Source organism: Marmota marmota, unplaced genomic scaffold (genome assembly GCF_001458135.2).
Source record: "Marmota marmota marmota unplaced genomic scaffold, marMar, whole genome shotgun sequence".
NCBI classification, from domain to species: domain Eukaryota; kingdom Metazoa; phylum Chordata; class Mammalia; order Rodentia; family Sciuridae; genus Marmota; species Marmota marmota.
The window spans coordinates 11,024,429-11,045,289 of NW_025999990.1; the positions used below are offsets into that span (position 1 = coordinate 11,024,429).

The window sequence follows — 20,861 nt, forward strand, 5'->3', positions numbered from 1 at the left end:
AAAACTGCAACATAAGCCTATGCTCCCTAAGAGCAGGTTTGCAGTCCGCCTGTGGTTCAAACCAGGAACCTGGCCACGTCCCCACCTCTACATCCTGGTGGTAACTGAACTGTCTCTTTAAGAATTCTTGCTGGGGTGTTCCTTTTTTTTTTGACGCTTCTATTCTCTTGGTTCCCCTGAGCATGGTCTTACTTTCCCCGTTCAAGTCTTCGTCTACTGCTCTGCCAAAAGAGCTTTCCAAAGAACATATCTGACCACTGTCACTAACCTCTGGAAAAGCCCTCTGGAGCTCCCCACCACCTGCAGAATGAACCTGAGTCCCCACACCTGGCAGACACTTGTTGACTTGAGCTGGGTGTCACACGCGTCTCCTCTGTGCACAGCAGGTGGGAGAAACTGCACTTCTCTGAACACAGCACACCTGCCCATAGCCACACCCCTAGAACTGCTGCTCTTCCCCATGCCAGGCTCAGTCCCATGCCAAGGGAGGAAGCGGTATGAAAGGGAACCATTCCCTCTGGCCCTCTCCAGCTCTCTCCACCTGCACTCAAACAGCAACTGCTCTAGACCCTCACCAGTACACCTAAGACATGCCCTGGACATGCACCCCTGGAGGGCAGGGGCTGGGTTATTCATCTCTGAGGCCCCCTGTCCACCACTAAACAGAGGTCTAGCATGTAAAAGGGGATTCATGTGTGATCTCTGTAATGACTGAACGAAGCTGATGGTGAAAACAAACCAAGTTCCCATGTGGTTATGATAAATATCAATTTGTGGCTAAGTGTGGTCAACATACGAACAAAGGGTTCAGTTCTCCAAGCTTTTGTTTAAAAGAACTTTTGAGTCTAAACTTGCCTTTTACCTTTGAGACATTACATTTCAAATAAAAGGATAGAAAGGAAACAGAACGATGAAAAACTCAGCCAATTTAGCTACTACTAACTGGTTTGGTAAGACTATTGGCAAGTGAGAACAAAACAGGAATCACTGGAATTTTCTTTTCCAACTTTTGTATTTAAGATACCTTGGCCAATTATTCTGGTCCTGAGAATAATATCCCTCCCAAGAGGGCTAGAGGTTCCATTCCAGATGTTAGGAACTATTTGATAAGATATCAATCAAATGAACCAAGGGGTCTAAACTGAAGACCAGTACTGAGCATTCATTGCTTCTGAAATTTAGTCCTTTGTTGAATATTGTGAATCTGGAAAATGTCTAAGTTCTCAAGAAAAATTTATAAAGCAGGAAAAAAATTAAATGACCTAATTATTTAAAGGACAAGTGCATTCATGTTCTACTCAATCCAGCTCTGCAGGAAGACAGGATGTCTCTGAACAACTTCTGAACGACTGCTTTCACTGTAAAACAACATATGTAAGGACCTTATTTCTGTCCTGCAGGCATTATAACATTAACCAAATTTTGTTAGAAAACTGGAAAGAGAGGCTTCATTATGAGGGTAAAGAAATTCCTAAATGTTAACTAAACCCAGCTTGGAGAATTCCTACCAACTGGATAAGGCCTCTGAAAAAAGTAGGGGTTCTGTATTCTCACAGGCTAGATTTTGGTAGAAAAGCAAATGACACTGAACTGTTTTAACGTCATGTCCCTCCCTTGAATCATGTTCCATTAAGTGAATCTTAGCAAATTATGGAGCATTGTCAGAAATGTGGCATGAAAAGTTAACAGGATTCTTTTAAACACACCTTTTTCTTAAATGGTTTTTGGTCACCTAAGTTTAGCTCTAAGAGCAACTTTTAGTATATTGTGCAGAGGCAAAATACATTTTAATATCCAAGCCCCTGAACACAAATATGTTAGGACAGCTCAGATCCACCAGGCTCTGAGCAGGGTCTTAACCACATCACTCAATTCCCAGAAGTGAAGTGGAGCCTCCCTTGGAGTGACAAGGAGCGCCTGAGAGGAGCACTGGAGCAAGTAGCAGACAGGTCATCAGTAAGGAGCAGCCAGGCAGGTGCGGCCAGCCACACACATGCCCATGGACGGCAACTTCCTGAGACCTTCACCTCTGACCTTCCACAAACCTGACTTCAAGTCACCACTGATTAAGCACCTGAATATACAAGGCCTAAGTGTGCCCTTGGGAAAATAGGCTGAGGTTTTGGTTCTAAGGTACATGAGCATGGCCCTTTGTGGTAGTGCTATTCCTGCTTCCAACTCCTGGGGGTGCTTAGGAACATTCTCTTAAGCTCTTTCCAGGTTACCTAAGCCAGGACATGCCTTAATGTGTGAAATGCTCTCTGCGGGTCACAGAGCAAGGCTGTTACCACTGAAGACCTAGTTTTAATAAAATGGTCAATATTTCTTTGAAAATTGAAATTATAACGCATAAAACACTTAAAAGGTAACTGCTTTTTGTTTTTAATAGGAAGAGAGATGTGACCTCTTCCCTGCTTTAGCGAATTCTTAGAATTATAAATAAATGTTGTATTGAGCGGAAAACTGGGGTATGCACATACATTTTAAAACATTTCTTGTAGTAAATTTATGATCCCTGTGAAAATCTGCAAAGTATGTAATTCAGTATGTTTTTCCTGATCAAAGACTGAAAGAACTAACCTATGTGTGTGCTGAAATATGATTTAAACCCAAGGGTAGCTTACCCCTCTAAATACAGGTAAGACTACTTTTGGTTTAATTCTAAATCGAGGGGCCCTTTCTTAATTCAATTTCTAACCCCTCAAACCCTCGTCCCTGAAAACAAAGTTCTGCATGTAATGCACTCAGTCTCCTAGTAACATCTGCGAGAGGTACCAGGCTGGTCAGAGTGTAACACGTCCTACATGTATGAGGATTCCTCATGACCACACTTCTCAGCAAGTAGCTCAACCATGCACCTTTGCTTTCTGATGAAAACCTGGCACAGCGGCTGGGGTTGTAGCTCAGTGGTAGAGCGCTTGCCTAGCACATGTGAGGCACTGGGTTTGATCCTCAGCAACCACACACAGAAAATTAATAAAGTATTTTGTCTATTTACAACTAAAAGAAAAAGAAAAACTGGCACAGACTTCCTGTTTACGAGTTACATGAAAATAGAACCCTCACATACTCCTAAATTGCATACACGACTTGAACTTGAGATCTATTTGAAGTCTTCTTTTTTAAAATAACTTTTTTCCAGAAAGTATAAGGGCTATATCAGTATGATCCCAAGAAAAACATGTCACCTCAAAATAAAATAAATAAATACCCCACTGGCTAAAAGCAAACATTTATTAGTGTAACTTTTAGTTGAAATGAGAAACCACACACTTATCCATAAGTGCTGAAGCAAGTGTCTTCAGCAAATCTACGATTTCGAGAAAACAGCTGCACATGTATTAGTGTGGTGGGAGCGGGGGAAACATGCCGAGAATAGAAAATAAGGTCAGAAAAGGCATCTTGCCATGGGCCTCTGAAGGCAGGGTTTAGAGAACTTAGATGCAGCTTAAAGCACTGTTCATACACACATTTGTTTTGACTAAATCAGCTTCTAATCTTATTTTCTATTTCCAGAGTGTATATATTAAATAAAGCGCAAATGTCAAGGGATCATCAACCAAAAAGAAAATTTTTTAATTAAAAAAAAAGTTAATGGGGGCAAGATCAAATTGGGTGAAAGCTTGAGGAGCTACTTTAAAGCAAACTTGGGGTGAAGGCACAGTACCGTACGAGGGCACTGAGTCTCGGGGGTCATTCTCTCCACATAACACCTGGCTGTCTGGACAAAGCAAAACGACAAAGCTTTCACTATCACATTTGAATTACCCTCCCCCCTCCCCTTCCCCAGCAACACCTGTGCGCCCAGGGTAGCCCCGACTTACTATGATCAATGTAAAACGTCCGTCCATCCAGGTGAATTCTTTCTTCCCAACCAGGCTAGCATCCAGGGAAGGGCGGGGGGCAGGGAGAGAATACAAACGTCAATCAGCGACTCCAAATTCAGAGGCAACATTGGAAAACCATAGAACCCTTTCTTACCCTTCTCTTCTTGGATACATCTTTACACCGAGAATAAATAAAATATAAACATTTCAGGTAAACTCCTGACCTCTAGCAATATGCACATGTTCAACCATCTCAGATTCCTTGTTTGGGGGGTGGGTGGGGGTTGGAATCTTGAAAGCTCTAAGGGGAAGCATCAGCATGCCATGGGAGAGTTGGGCTGGAAGAGCTCATTTGGTTAAATAAATACTGAATAGTACAGGGAGGGAAGGGGAGGGCTAATATAAACACATTAGACACGGTGACTTCATTCATGTTATTAAGAGGTTGTGTCCTCGGCTGTGCACTCTCCTTATTCAAACTCAGGAGCTAAACGATTTGGATACTGTTTAAGATGAGGCTGGTAAGTGCTCATCCTTCCATCTGTCCTGATTTCCTATCTGAAACTCTGGAATCCAACAGATTCTGACAATGTACCTTCCAAACATTTTCCAGCCTCTTTGTCTCTGAACCCAGGAACTAAGTAGACGTGAACGGGGAGGGATATTGATAGTACTGAAAACAGACTGAATGCCAACTTTTGTAGCTTCAAACTTTGCTCCATCAGGTAGCGGGAAGTTTCTTAATGCTTGGAAAACAATAGTTAAGAAAAATCCCCTTTAAAAGAAAGCAGTCTTAGCCTTCGAGCCTGCCCCCCACTCCAAGCTTTGTCAGGGCAGGTTGCTGAGGAGGATGCATGGGAAAGATTCACTCGGATTCCCCTCTGGACCAAAGGGCTCCACTCCCTCAAAGAGAACTTAAAAAATTAGACGTGTGAACAGTCACCAACAAGGAGGAAAAAACTTGAAATATCTGTAGGTTAAATGACACATACAAACTTCCTGAGATGGTTTATGCCTTTTTCTCTCACACCATTTTCATTTTATTCCCCATTAGCTAAAATAGAAATATGGGTGGAACTCACAGGCTGCTACGTTGTAAAATAAATGCAAGCTGCCTAAACTGTCACCTGTACTGAATGCTTCTTGCATACTTTAGTTTACAGTCTATCTGCCACTAGTGGCTGGCAATTCAGAAACTTCTTTCCCAACTACTGAACACATACCTGGAATGCACTAACAGAAACCCACCAAACACCCAATCCTATTCAGACATGCAGGCTGATGGGACCCAGGGTGTATGGAGAAGGAGATGCTCTCAGGACCTTTCTTCCTCCACACTGGATGGATAAATGAAGAACAGTCTCAGACTGTTCCATGAGCCTCCAATGTACTTACAGGAAGAGGGCCGAGGTCATTGGGGTTTAACGATGCCTTTGACCGCATGTGTACTGGAAACTTCAGGCGTGGATCTTCCTGCAGGAAAAATGTAAAGGGTGGGCCGTGTTAAGAGGGACTCCCTGGTGTAGTTACCAGCTCTCCTTTTCTTGAATTGGGCATTCCAAATCGACCAGGTTGCCTGTGCGTGGGCCACGGAAGGATCCCAGCTCTCTGCTCTGCACAGGAAGCCTGGCTGACCAGCTCCCAGATGAGATTCTACTCTTCCTCCTTGGGCTTGGTGAAAGGAGAGTAAGAACATTTAAATAAAAGGTTAACTATATCCCAAGACTTTGAGAAGCTGAGGGGGAAGGCTTGCAGCAGTGATTTACCTTGGAAATCAGAGTGGAGGGAGCCATTGGTGACATGGCGCCACTTCAGAGAGGGGGCAGGACAAGGGCTGTGGATGTCCCTGTGGACCCTGATGTGGGAGGAACAGCAGTCCTGTGGGCCTGGCACCCTCCACTCCTTCCTGAGCTATATAGATTCCGAATCTGGTCTGATGGGAAGTCCTGTGGCTATTCCAGAGACAGTCCGTTTCATCCGGTGAAATCACAGGACCCTCGCTTTGGAACTTTACCCAGATTCCCAACTGAGTTCTCCTGATTGGATTCTCATTCATGCTTTAGTATAAAAGCTTACAAGAGATTTTTCTTAAGGGATATGTTTCATGAGATACCACAGAAAAGAAATGTAGACTCTAAAACTTGAGCCATGATCTACAAAGAATAGCGAGATGCACCATGTTGTAGCACCCCTGGTTAGGAGGCTGGTGCAGGGTCTATTGTTTCTTGAAGTGAGGAAACTGAGTGTTAGAACACTGACTTGCACAAATTCATGCGTGAATTGCTTCTTCAATTCAATTGAAAGTGTTTTTAAATGGAATGCAAAGGTTCAGCATCTTCTCTTAAATCAGGGTTTCCCTAAGTCTTAAAAATATAAGAGATCAGAGTCCTGGTTAGTTCAAAAAAACAGTCTGGGGACTGCCTGATCAAAAGACGATACATGCATAGACCACTTAAAATGTGATGTAACTCAGAGAATCCATGTCTTTTTTGGTGGGGAGGGTGGTACTGGGGATTGAACCCAGGGGCTCTTTATAACTGAGTTTCATTCCCAGCCATTTGTATTTTGAGACAGGGTCTTGCTAGGTTGCTGGAGATAACCTTAAACTTGGGATCTTCCCTCCTCAGCCTCCTAAATCACTGGGATTAACTAATGCACCACCACGCTCAGTTGAGGATCCATGTCTTTAAATTCAGACGATTAGAAAACGAATGCTAAAACCCAAAATAATGCAGTGTCAATCAGAATAACACATTATCAGCTCAGGATTAAAAATCAAATTTCTGAGACATTTGACATTAGATTCATTCAATTTTATCAAAGCATTTGCTGCTGTCAAATTATTAAAAAGGTTTTCTGCTTCAACAGTTTTCTGAGCCAACAATAAGTTATATTATCCCAGGATTGTAACCAAATGACAGATTTGGGAACTGGTAAGAATCAAGAGTTCACAGAAAATAAAACGAACCATTGCTTTCTGTCAACTATAGCAAACTTCTAATTGAGGAACCAATCTTTTAATGATTTATTTCATTTGTAATGAATGCTGACCCTGAATCATATATATATATATATATATATATATATATATATATATATATTTAAAGACTAAGAAATGACACAAAATCCAGTATTCTACAGCATACTGGAATGCAGGCAGAATAAACATATATACTAAACAGATTTGGGATTTAGAAGGTCCAAGAAGCTGGTAATCTGGTAAAATTATGTGACTAGTTAATTGCAGACAGAGGAAAAACTTAAAGCATAGGACTCCACCAAAGCTGCCCAACTGGGTAAAGTCACAGCTTCCAAGGACTCTTGGGTGCCCATGTAGCCAATGACCATGCCAGGTGTAGAGCCAGACTCTTACACACAGGAGGTAGGGCTTCTGCATGCTGTACCAAGGCCAGTCACACCTTCCAATCACATGAAGTCAAGTGTGCAAGACAACTGGCTGGTAGTTTAGAGAAAGGGAGAAAGAAGCCGAGATTACGCAATTTCCCTTCTCTCTCCCTTTCCCTCCCACCTCTCATCCCTGTTTAATGTTAATCTTCTTCTCATGCTCTTCGACCCTACTCTGTTCTTAGTTACTCTCCTTATATCAAAGAAGACATTTGGCATTTGTTTTTTTAGGGATTGGCTAGCTTCACTTAGTAAAATGGGAGTTCATAACCCACTTGAATCAAAGTGTGAAATATGATATATCAAGAAATATGTAATGTTTTGAACAACCAACAATAAAAAATAAAAATAAAAAAAAAATAGAAGAAGCCGAGATTAAAGCAAATTCCAGTTGGTGTGGGGACTGGAGTGGAGCAAGAAGTGTAATATAAGCTTAGCTTCACAGTCTGCTAAACTGGCCTCACATGGAAACCCAGACTTCTTGGGACGTGAGGGCCAGAGGGGTCATATTATTTCCCCAATAATCAAAATAATGGTAGTAGCTGCCAGTGATCAAATTCTGAGGCTGTCTGGAGATCATCACAAAGCTGCTCTCCCACTGAGGCCTAGGGTCAGTAGGGACAGCTTCAGAGATGACAGGAAGGTGGAAGGCTAATGAGGTCTTGAATGATAAGAATACAAATGAATCAAATATGCAGACACATGGGCTGTTCATCCCTCTCCTTGGTAGTCAGGGATCTCCTTCATGCGTGAATTGCTTCTTCAATTCAATTGAAAGTGTTTTTAAATGGAATGCAAACGTTCAGCATCTTCTCTTAAATCAGGGTTTCCCTAAGTCTTAAAAATATAAGAGATGGGAGTCCTGGTTAGTTCAAAAAAAAAAACAGCTGTGTTTTTCCTTCTTTCCTTCCTGGAAGAGACCATGCCTAGGCTACAATCAATTTTATTTGTTTGAACTTGGAAAGAAAACAAAGCTGAAACTTAACTAAGGTGTAATCTTTCTTGTTACAAAAACAAGCTGGTGCTTTGTGCCGTGAGAGGCATGGACATCCTTTTGTACTCAGACACTCTGTGAGCTGTTCCCTTAGCAGAGAACACCAGGTGAGGCCTCCTGGGCTGCCATCCGCCACTTAACAGCCTTTAGCACGCACTCCTTGCTACCTGACCCAGGTGGGGACAAGGCTATTCTTTCCTGTATTTTCTGTTTCCTTTTAAAATAGTTACGCATATTCCAAATGGACTGTCAGCAGGCTACCTTCATCATTCGTGTCTAGGAATGGCTGTCATAAAACACCCGAGGTGCACCCGGGGAAGCACGGGCCTGGATCTTCTGCTGCTTCTGGTTAGCACCAGAATCCGAAGTTCCCGGGCTAAAGGGGGGAGGAGTACTATTTTCATTATTATCAACTGTCCTACCAGATTTTTTTCCTTTTCCTATCCTAATGGTCAAATCTAAGGAGGGCTGCACTGTCCTCCTATTTATTCTTTCAGAAAGTAAACAAACCAAATTTTAAGTCAGAAAATCATCTTTACTGTTCCCTGCCCCTCTGTAATTTGTTAAAATAGACATGGCACTCCGAGTGCATCTTCTATACTGAGACTAGAGATAATGCAGCCGGGTCAGCACACCTGGGTTTAGGGAAGAAGGTGGCAACTTGAGGGATGTCCAGTTGTCCCCTTAAGGATTTTTAACAGCAGCATCTGTGACAAAATGTTGTTCTATCAAATTAAAATTTTAAATGAGTAAATTTGTCAATAACAGTTATCTGGGTAAAAAGGGGCAACTGGAAATTAAAACTGGGCTTCATTCAGCAATGGTGGCAGCAATAAATAAGGACAGTACTATTTAAAATAAAATCTGCCCGGCTGCAATTACACTGCAGTTGTGGCGTGAAAGGCTGTGAAAAGGTTAGGGGATTTGATTACTAAGCTAGTTCAAATTACTAAAATCATAGCTTATGTTGGCAAGTCACAGTGGCTCCATACACGGATCCATCTGCTTTTATAATATTTACCCCCCCGATTCTGGAGCTCCAATTTCTGGCCACGGATTTGAAATTATAGAAGCACTATAGGAAATGGGAACACCAGCAGATAGCCAGGGTTCTGTGTCAATGACAAAAAGGACCCAAATCCAACCTTCACTAGTCTGTTTTCCAAAGAGCTGCCTGTCTCTTATTCTCATCTGGCCCACAAACCTGTAATACTATCTTTAGACTAAAAGGTGAGTCAAACAAAACTCTGTGTCATTATATGCCTTAGACGCAGTTATCAGTTTACCAAATGAATGTCATCAGATCTCAACGATAAGTGCTCTTGGCAGGTGAGTAAATTCCCTTACTGCAAAATAGCAAGAGCTGTAAGAGCGGCTCTCACTGAAGACTGTTTGGAAATGTGTGGGGCATTTTTAGTTGTCAGTATTTCGGGGGTGGGTGATGGCAGCTATTAGCTCTCAGTGTCAGGAGCCAAGGATGTTAGACATCTCACAGCAGAAGGCCCAGGCCTGCCTCGGTGCCAAGAATGCCCTCACAGGGACATACTGCACCACTCTGCATGACTGTAGGGAGCGCCCTCAAGACCAGTCCTTAAGGACTGGATTAACATCACACCACACACCAAGTACAAATGACAGTCCAGGTCACCTTGGTCGACGCCTTTTCCTTAACGTTATACTGCTGCTCTCCCAACTGGACGTATTGGTGTGGACCACTAGGGAAAGGAATCCAAAGCAGATCCAAGGGTGAAGAGCTGGAACCAGAGACAATCTCCAAACTCAACCAGCTTTCACAAAACATCAGTCCTAAGCAAGCAGCACAAACGATGCAAGGACCAAGGGAGTCTGGGAAGGGACTCTACTCAGACGACCAGGGACAGGGGGCAGGAGGCAATACGCACCTCCTGCAGCATCAAAACCCAGAGATGAAAGAACACATTTCAGTTGACTTAGAGGTCTATAGATTATATAGCAGAAAAACACCAGCCACTTCTAAGAACCACCACAGCCTGCCTTGGAAAAAGCCACCACGGATTCGGCAAAAGAAATGAAGTGAGAGAGGAATATGAAGAGGTGCACATTCACATTTGCATACTACGTCACTCAAGTTCTTTCTCACAAATGATCCAGCAGCACAATGAGATAACAACATGGTAAGAAAAATCGATTATGACAAAACGTTTACTGAAGAGAGTGATCAGATTTACAACCAAGTCATTCAATGCATGAGATGCAAAATACTGATGTGACATAAACACTAAAAACTAAAGCCATAGGACAGGAAAGGTGGGGTAATGTCAATAAAGTTTCAAAAGAAATCTGACAAAGAAAAAGTATTTTTAAATAATTTGTAGGAGGTGTGATGAAGTACCAAAAAAAAAAAAAACCCTAGCAATATGGAACACATTTATTCCAAATGTGGCCACATCTCTTAACTATACTGGCCATGTCCCCAGTGTGCTGTGAGGACAGGCAGGCCAACCCGACAGCAATACCCTGCAGATGGCATCTGTGCTCAGACCCTCTCTGCCCGCCAGCCCAGACCTGCAGCACAGACACGGGCCAGGAGACCCTCGGAAGACATGCTTTGGAGTCTGGCAAACTCCCAAGAGCTTCGAGTGCTGAGCAGAGAATCAATGCCAGACCTCACGATGAACACGGAGCCCAAGAAAAGCAGAGCCTTACCCATGTCGTAGTCTTTGTGTTATGGTCAATGAAGAAGGGCCGGCCGTTGGGAGCTATCCTCATTTCCCAGCCCGGTGGCAGGAAGCTCTGTGTGACTTTGTGTTGTGGTTTGGGGGAGTTGTAAGGTGATGGCTGTGGGGACTGTGGATTGGAAAGGGTATCTTTCACAGCCCGGCGTATGGGCGAATCCTTGGCACCCTAAGGAATAATAATGAGCATTAGAACTCTTGACCGTGCGCCATTCCAGTGCGTCAGTGCGTCAAATGCACCCAGGGCTTGCAGAATGCTCCTCCTTGGACACGGACAAGGGGGAAGCTCCTGGAAACCCTGTTTCTTCATTTACTTACTTTTACATCCACCTAACTTTATACTTTGTTTTTCTTTACACTTTTTTTTAATTGTTGGTTAAACACACAATATTAAATACTCATAACCATCATTCTTCAGCAATCACTTGGTAAGTATCAAAAATACTCTTTTATATTAAGCCTTATGGATGGAGAATTTACAGAGAATGGAGAAAAATATGCCCCTGCTCTCAACGAGCTCACAGTCTAACCAAAGAACAGATTGGCAGATTTTAAAGCACAGAAGAAAAAACCTCCACCAACGGAGACAATCGCCTGGAATGACAGAGTTAGTTGTTAGCCATGTTTGCGTCAGAGCCCGGAAGAGCTGTCACCCTTTCCCACCTAGCAGCAGCCCGACCCAGAGAAAGAAGAAACCAACCCACGGTCAAGTTTAGAACCTCAAATGTTTCCTCTCTGGCTTTTCTAACTCTGACATTTGTGACATCCAGGGATGGCACTAAACAACACAAACAGGAGAGCGCAAAGCAGATGTCCAGCAATGACTCAGAGGGCAGATGTGCATCAGAGACACGAATGCCCATCCCATGAGAGACCCTACAGTCAAAGGAAAAAATGATCAAAGCAAGAGCTATGTTTCGAAACTCAATATAAGCACTGGTACTTGAGAGAGTTATTATGCAGTTCTAATGCAGTAACAGGCAATAAGGAGCAAAACACAACAAGAATGAAAGAAGTTCTGAGAAGAGGGGCCACATCCAGCACAAGTTACCACGCACGGCGTCAGCCAGATGAGGATGAGGACCGTGCAAGGCCTGGATGTTAACTGGGTGAGACGGAGAAGCATGTGGGGAGGCTACACAAGGACATCCCCGGGACACACGACTCATCAGGAGGAGGCTGCAAAACTGAAGTCCGCGTTGAGAGAGAAGAGAGATGAGGAGAAGCCACAGGACAGAGGTGACCCCAGTTAGACGAGGGAGCCTTCTCACCTCCAGTGGGGCAGATAAAGTTACAGTTGGCGAACTGAGGCTACGAGGCCGGCGGATCTGAGGCTCGATTAGGTGGTTGTTACTGTTTGTGGCTGATCCGGAGGCACCATCTTCTGCAAGCTATTTTGGAGGCAAAAACAAGTTAGCTTCATATGAGGATCTCCCTGCGTGTGACTAGAAGCGTGAACCCAAACAACACCACACAGCAATAATAAGAGGGTTGGCCTAGTTCAAGCATGAGGAAATAATTAAACATAATAATGGGGGAAAGGATGGGGAAACACATTCAAGGGGAATAAAAATGAATCACTGGCCCCCATAAAAACTAGCCTCAGAAGAAGGGGGCGCAGGGTAGGGCTGCATCAGGCTGATTTTGAAAATACCTTTCATGTTACATTTAAAAAATATATCCAAGGACAGAGTAATTTGAGGACCAAAGTCTTCCTTAGGCAAATGCTATACCAAAGTAATTAAAGTAATGCATGTCTTTTCTGAGACCTTTTTTTTTGTAAACAACGTCTTCAGAGCAATACATAAACACTGGGAGAGGACGTGGGTGATGTGTGTCCTGTTTGTTACGGCCTGGGCCTGCGTTTAGGTTGGATGGCGATCTTCATACCTGCATGATTGGTCGCGTCCAAGTTGTGGTTCGATTGTTATGATTGACATAGTATGTGCGTCCCTTAGCATCTTTTCTTTCTTCCCAGCCTGAAGGTAGGCCCGGCGTGGTATGTACATAGGCCACTGATGGCTGTTTGTGCAAGAAATCGTTATTATTTAACAACTAGCATTTGTATTCTGATCAGTTTTAATAAAGTAACACATAACCAGATGATTCTACTTTCTGGACAAGTTAATTTTATTTGCACAGAAAACATTCCAAAGAGTATCTGAAAGACAATGATAGCTTTTTAAGAGCTTCAAATCCACTGCGAGAGGAACCCCACACAGCTGGGTGAAGGGGCTCCACATTCTCACAGACTCAACTTTCTGACCCCGAGGTCTCACCTGTTGCTAAGGTGACTGTTTTTAGGAAAGAGAAAGACACTATAATCTGTTCTAGTTCCTAAACTTCACTGTCAAACCATGTACAGCTGAAAGGCATTCAAGCTACTCAACACTCGTGGACACTGCTGTTCCACACAAGTGGCACAGGGGGGCTCCTCTAGTGCAGTCCTGGGTTCTTCCAGCTACTGAGGCCCTGTACGTGACAGCATCTGGGGCAGAATAAAAGTCCAATACAGACTCCCGTGGTGGCATCTAAGGAGCACAGGTACACCTGCATGACTCAGCTGGGGAGGTCCTCTGTCACCAGACAGAAGAATCCCAAGGAGCCTCATAAACTGAGGCCACTCCTACTCAGTACACCGATAAGGAGTGTGTCCCTTTAACTGGCCAATGAACAATGGGCAGTCTCCAGATAGACTGACTACATTTGGCTAACCCAAGCTAGATTGCAGAAAGAGACTTTTGTTTCTAAGAAGCAGTCCAAGAAAGGAAGTCTGGATGCAGGAACACCAGAGGAGCAAGGATGGGTCAGGGACTCATGAGGTCATTGGATGTGTGGGGTGAGAGCTGTCCTGGGAAGGGCACATCCTAGACTGGCACCTATAGACAAGTGCTCAGAAACAGGAGGGCAGCCAGGGCCCCCAGGCTCCTGGGAGAAGGAACCAGGTCCAACAACTAGGAGTGACCTGTTCTGTGAGGCTGCTGCTGCCCTGGGTGTTACCTTTCCTAGTTAGGGTAGCTTCTCTGAGCTTCCAGGTGTCTCACCAGGTTTACTCTTTTTTTAACGAGGTTGAGGATGTAGATCTGTTGACCCTACACCTTCCTGTCTTTATACCACCATTTCTGTTCACTACTAACAACCTGAGTAGTCAAAGAAGGTCATAGTCACAGGGCCCCTCAGTGGACCCCAGAAAAGCACAAGCAAGTCCCCTGCAGGTACTCAGGGCTGCATCCGAAGAGGCTCTGGAGGCCACTTCATAAGCTTAACAGCACACTCTGGAGAAAAAGCAACTGCACAATTAACTGGGAAGCAACAGATTCAGTAGTTACTGCTGACCCAGCAAGGCAAGATTATTATCCTGCTAAAAATGCAGCGACCATTTCCTTGACTTTTTTTTTTTTTTTTTTTTTTGGTAAATCCTAAAGGTGTCATAAAATAATTCCAAGATGACCACCTGGATCCAGGTGGGGAGAGATTCGACAGGAGCAGAAGAAACCTCAACTTGTAGACTTCAGTCCTCTCATGACTAGACAGATTAACCCACAGCCTGAGCAGAGCTGCCTGTTCTTCCTTCTCCAGCTGGACACTAACACAAAGCACTAGTTCTAGGCTACCTTTATTTGAGGCAATGATAAAAACCTACTCTTAGCAGCCAATCAGTATTTTTGGCAAAGTGCATGCTACCATATTCTGACTTACAATGATTTATATATTCAAAATGCCTCTGACTAAATGAAATACTAAGTGGAGTCTGTTTTTTTGTCCTTTTTTTAGTACTAGGGATTGAACCCAGGGGGCTTACCACTGAGCTCCACCCTAGTCCTTTTTATTTTATTTTCTAAAACTTTTGAGACTGGGTCTAAGTTGCTTAGGGCCTCACTAACTTGCTGAGGCTGGCCTCAAAACTGGGATCCTCCCTGCCTCAGCCTCTTGAGTCACCAGGATTACCTGCTGTGTTACTTTTTGGGGGGAGGCAATTCTGCTCTCAGAAAACTCAGTTCCAGAAAATCTTCAGACTACTAGAACAATTGAGTGTCCCTGGAAACCATACTTATGAGGTGACTGATAAGTTGCAAAAACTTGGCTGTGCTGTGGGTAATCTCAGAACTAAAGTCTAAGCTGTTCGAATTTCCAGGGACTAGGTCATTTTCACCGATAGTGCAATTAACAGTACTAACCAGTTTATGGAAAACTGCAGAGTAGTCGAGAGAGAACACTGAATTTGATTAAAATGTCCATTGTACCTTCTATTGAGAATTGAACTGGTGATCTGCAATTTAGTGGCATTTATGTGAGAGGGTGTCATTAAAATGTTTCTTTACTGTGTCCTCTCCAAATGAGCATGTAGAACAGTCTGTGCTGAGGAGTCCATTTGTGACTCAAAACACTGCCTGGATGCACATGGCTAGTACATCCTGGGAACAGCCCCAGCCTTGGGGCCATCCAGACTTCTACTACTGCTGTGTGCATACAGCATGCTCCAGACCACCTCGGGAAACGAGGTGGGTTATCAAAAATACAAAAACAACAACCCCCCCCTCCCAACCTGTGGCTTAGTATATTTACCATCTCACAGCTTTTTACTTGTAGACTGGATTTATCTCTGTGTTGTATGATGCAAACATCCACCAACTCCTGCTTTACAACAGCTCTGTTTCTTTCATTAAAATGATGAACTCGAGATCATGTTTTAAACTCAACAAGTATCAATATGGCTTTGTAAATAACCACTTTGACACTGACCACCACAGATTCTCCAAGACTGGCTCGAATCCTGCCAGAGCAGTATGTTAGTGTAATTTTAGAATCTGCACAGTAAAGATCAAAGGACTGTGTTGTTCCTCTCCTGGTATCTCAAAGGGAGGGCTCTGGCTTAGCCAGCCAGAAAGTGACACCAGTGTGCATTTACTTGCCACACATCAAAGGGCTATGGTTGCTTAGGTGAGAATCAGGTATATGAGCCTAAATACCCTTCAGTGTGGAAAATTTATACAAAGTGAGCTACACTCACATCACTGAATATTAAGTGATTATTAACATGTCCCAGAAGGATGACTGTAAGTAAAAAACAACCAATTTGTTGACCATTATGTATATGACAATTTACTTTCCTAAAAGAAAACAGCATGGGTGTGTACATGGGAAAGCCCAGAGGAAGGAGCAAGGTAGCCCACCCCAGGGAGCTCCAGCCTGGGCACACACTTCAGTGTAGGACAATGTGCAGAGGGGCAGGAAAGGGGGTTCATGAGGCAGAAACCATGTTAGGAGGCAACTGGGGAACAGGACATCCAGGGCAGACAGAACAAAGGATGGTGGGGTGGAAGGGAAGTGGTGGGGTTAGATCTGGAAGGTTCCTTCCAAGTTTCTCGAGGTATGGAGAAAGCACAGCATGAATGACACATGGAGGGATTATTTTGCTCAAGTCTTCTAAAAATCAATACCCAACCCAAACCCATATTTTAATTCATGGATGAGGAAAAGGAGAACACAGGCAAGAAGTCAGGAAAAGGGAAGTTTTTGGAGTCGGATGGAATCTCTTTCAGATGGATCACCTTGTCCTGCCAGGGGACTCGGATCACGGAGCCTGGCACTACACTAATCCAGTTTATTCTGCCATCTACGATCATCAGCTGGCACAACATGCCAAGACAAAAACAGGTTGCAAGGCCAATAAAATGCAAAAATGGATGACACACTGACCATGCGCAGAGTGAGGTACTAAAATCATCTCATGGAATGATCTGTTTACCTCTAGCTCCACTACTCCCACAGACAATGCCAGCATACAGTGGAACTAAGTGAGCTCCTGTAGAATTCTTTGAAGCCTCCTGGAACCTAAGCCTGGATCACCCAATGCATGACTTTCATTGAAGCCAATGCAGCTCAATATTGTCAATCATGCTGTTACTGAATGTCAATTTGATTTTCTCTTGTATAACGTTGAGCACTTGAATCTAACAATATACCTAAATCACTTTTGTAAATTATCAACATCCTTCAGAAAATCAGCTATTTTATACGTAAAGTTATTCAACACTAATGAGCAGTTACAGCAAAAACAATACAGGTGAAACAATAAGGCAAATTCTTCAAGTAGCTACTGCATCTCAAAGCACAAACTCAATGCTAATCCGACTTTAAGGATCAAGTAGAGCAGAGACAATTAAAATACCCAAAATAAAGTTACCCCCAAACATGAATAGCATAAGATATTCAAAATAACGAATAAGAAGAATAGTAGGTAATTGGCTTCAAGTAGCACCAAATTTTCTAGATTGTTTAAACATCTTAACTCATTAAGTCCCAAGTTTTTCATTCTGTGAACATAGTAATTATTTCCAAGTTACCATAAACAGTATATTTGTTGCTCAAGTTAAGTCTTTATAGGCGGGATAAAATGGGAATGCTCACTGCCCTGGGAATTATATGAACCTGTCCATTCTCCTGTGAGTCAAGTCTCTGGGGCAGAGAAAGGACACTAGCTCATGATGGAAGCACAGAAAGTCTGGCCCCCTGTTAAAAACAAACAAAAATGTGATATGGGAAATGCAGAGAATGTAGCCCAGTGTACTATTAGGACACACATGTACAAACTCATGCATTTCCTATGGCTTCTCTGATTATCTTCCAATGAAATTACTTTAACCCAGCATTCCAACAAGCAAAAGCTCATCAGGAGTACAAACACTAGAAGGCAAAACTATACTCGAAATAGTCAAATTAAACACATTTAACCAAAGCTCGATGGTATTCCTAATACATTTAATGGAGCCAAAAGTCATTCCACTTTCCCCAAAAAGGGGAAGTTCAAAATAAAAAAAAACATGTGCATCTCTGTAGCACAATGGAGCTGATCTTATTTGTTAAAAAGTGACAGCATATTCAACATTAATCAAAATATGAAACCGCCCCATCAGACCTCTGCAATTAATGTCTGATAAAATGTGTCATTACCGTTGGCTCCTCACCACCCGAGACTGTGGACGACCGTGCTCTCCTAGTTGGGGTATTGGGCTGTTAAATGATAATTGACATCAGTGAAGTGCACTCAGGGGATGACCCATTGCATAGTGAGCTGGGGATTATGGCTGTGACAGCGTTGGAAGGCAGGTGACAAGAGAGCAGAATCCCTGACACCAGCTCAGGCCAAATGAAGCTGAGCAGTCGCTGACCACCAGCAGCCAGAGGAACCCCCCACCCCTTGCCTGCCCAGGGAGGCTCAGGCTGGAGCCCTGGTCTGGTGAACAACGCCAACCTCAACAAAATGAGATGGCTGGCTAAGAAAGGAAAAATGGAGGCCAGTCTGCTTTGCTCTCACTGTCCAGGACTGAGCAGATTCCTAAATCTGAAAAACTCAACACTCAGGTGGAGGCCGCTGGTGATCAGTGAGTTCACAGCACAAGCGGGAGGAACCACCAATCTCCAGGAAAGCGAGCTCTTTGGCAAATTAAATTGACATTGATTTTGAAAAGGAGAGAAAGTGCCATTAATTCATCAAGGAAAATCACAGGATCGTCAGGCTGAGGAGGACCCCTTTCATCACAGCTGATTGTTCTCTTTTGGGGACCCATACAGAACCCCTCCCGCAAAGATGCTCTCATCAAGCTTGTTATAAACCAGTCAACTCTATGTAGCTCACAACTGAATCAATTATCTTGACTAATATACTCATTAGTTCATAATTTTTTAAACAAAAAACTAAAACCTAGGCCAAAATATCCTTTGAAGCCAAGTAAAAATGGACACGTTGGGAAGACACCGATTTCAAAAACTTTAAATGTGCATTCTCCCCCCCCCCCCCAATTCATACATAATGAAGTATGTCAGAAAATAATCAGATGTGGGGCAATAAAAAAAAGTCAAGGTCAAAATGCCAAATCAAAAGTGTAAAACTGCATAATATTTTCACCTCCAAAACAGGAAAGAAGTTTGCATAAAATCTCTCATTTGTAATGTGTGTGCCCCACACTTCCCAAGGCAGTGCTGACCTGTCTTCCAATTGGAATATTTAATTGTTACATACCCTGGATGTTGCTAACCCTCTGCCACTTCTGTTTGCTGATAGTTACTAAACTGTGGGGCAGTGAGTACAAACTATTGCCAATTCTCTGCCTTTAAAGAGAGCAGGTGTCTTTGTGGAGTTTAGAGTTGAGGCCACAGGGATGCAAAGGAGCATGTGACTACCCAGAAGAGTTCTTCCTGTTTTAAGGGGTTGGTGAGTTTGCAGGGTCCCGCTCGCTGGAGACAGTGACAGTCATTCCACAAAGTGGAAGGAATTATGAATGTACCAAGCACTTTCCATCAAGGAAGCACATCAGAATTGGTGTAAACTGGGGCGAAAACCAAAGCAGCGAAGTTTTAAGCATTTTGTTGACCTGGGTGGCAATACCAAGTCTGTGTGTTCGAGACCCACCCTCTCCTTGGGCAATTTGCGAGGCAAGTTTCAAAGTGTCACATTGACATGGTGAATGGATCTGCACAGGAAAAACTCTTTCTTAGGAGCCAAGATTTCAAATCAGAGCCCAAAAGCCAGCTGGTGACTGGAAATAAGCATGGGTTACCGGTGGTAGGTGGGCCTGCTCTGCAACCGCGTCGGTGACACTGCAGGACCGCAGCCTTGAGGAAGGCTCTCTCTGCTGGAGGGGAGAGAAAGACATGGAGTGTCAAAAGGCATTCCCTAGAAAGGAGCTTCACTGGTCTTAAAAAAATTTCTATCACTCAAACCCTATGCATTAATTAAAAGAAACATCCCTCTGCAGTCATCAGAGTGATCCCTTAGGGAGTGAAGTCAGCCTGTTTCAAATCTCCGTGTTTTCAGTGGACTGGGATTCTCAATGTCCTTAGAATTAGTAGCCAAAGCCAGAGAGGGTGACTAAACCTACCGGGAAGGAAGCTCAACTGACCCCTGCAACACTCCCAGTCTGTAACCAGCAGTAAGAAGTTAGCATGGGATGTCAGCTCTATGAGACTTCTCATGTCACAGGCATAGAGGAAAAAGGAAGAAGGAACAGAGATATAAGGCTCTTTGACATTTACTGACTCTCACAGGTGACAAAGAATCTGTTGGATTCTGTGTCCCCAGGAACTCAGAATTCACCTTATCCTCCTCCTCCTGAAGGATGAGGTACTTATCATTTTAGCTTCCGAGTTCAAGTCGTACAGAACAGAAAGGAAGGAAAACAGTGGGGCTCGTCTAAAACCAACCTAGTGTGCAATGTACAATGTTCCTCCCATTCTATGTGGTTAAACAAAGCCTGACAGATCTGAATGGAGATGGGAGCAGATCACAGATGGAAAACAAGGGTCTCTCTTGGGGCAGATTTAGCCACCATACAAGTCTGTAACATGCACTTATTTTTAACATTTTACAATGACAAGTAAAATAAGATAATGTCCAAGAAAAATTTTGTGGTGGTGACAGGGACTACCATGTAGCTTTCCCACACTGACTCGTGTGGAGCAGTTGCTTTTTAAAAAATATTTATTATTAGAGCATTATAGTTATAGAAAGTAGTTGAGTTCATCCTGACAAAAATCACACATGCATGCAATTCAATTTTAGTTCATGTTCCCCCCATTCCCCATGTCTCCTTCCTCTGCTGGTCTTATTTTCGCTCATCTAGTTATTTTTGTTTAGTTCTTTCTACTTATAAATATATCAGAGGGAATTCCACTTTTATATGTGCACATTATTTTTAAAGAATTCGTTCTGCATTTCCTCCCCTTCCCTGATCCTCCTCTTGCCCTCTCAATTTCCTTCTTCTACACTACTGATCTTCCCTACAGCTTTACAATATCCGATCCTCCCCCTTTTCTTTCCTTTATCTTACTTTAGCTTCCACATATGAGAAAAAAACATATGATCTGTGAATTTGTAAGTCTGGCTTACTTCACTTAGCATGTTCTCCATTTCCATCCATT

General features: G+C 43.3%; 1 protein-coding gene across 6 annotated transcripts in view; it reads right to left on the reverse strand.

Moving 5' to 3' along the window:
* Positions 1 to 20,861, reverse strand: part of Nedd4l (NEDD4 like E3 ubiquitin protein ligase) — a 140,951-nt gene that overhangs the window by 44,474 nt on the left and 75,616 nt on the right. The window contains exons 8-15 of one of the 6 annotated variants that reach the window (XM_015482350.2): positions 19,502 to 19,576; positions 17,895 to 17,954; positions 12,831 to 12,962; positions 12,212 to 12,331; positions 10,912 to 11,109; positions 5,223 to 5,300; positions 3,825 to 3,879; positions 3,668 to 3,721 (exon numbers count right to left, since the gene is read on the reverse strand). In XM_015482350.2, the coding sequence (XP_015337836.2) occupies positions 3,668 to 3,721; positions 3,825 to 3,879; positions 5,223 to 5,300; positions 10,912 to 11,109; positions 12,212 to 12,331; positions 12,831 to 12,962; positions 17,895 to 17,954; positions 19,502 to 19,576 (772 nt within the window). The remainder of the gene's footprint in view (positions 1 to 3,667; positions 3,722 to 3,824; positions 3,880 to 5,222; positions 5,301 to 10,911; positions 11,110 to 12,211; positions 12,332 to 12,830; positions 12,963 to 17,894; positions 17,955 to 19,501; positions 19,577 to 20,861) is intronic. The other 5 variants (XM_015482347.2, XM_015482346.2, XM_015482348.2 and 2 more) reach the window with 5 other exon arrangements.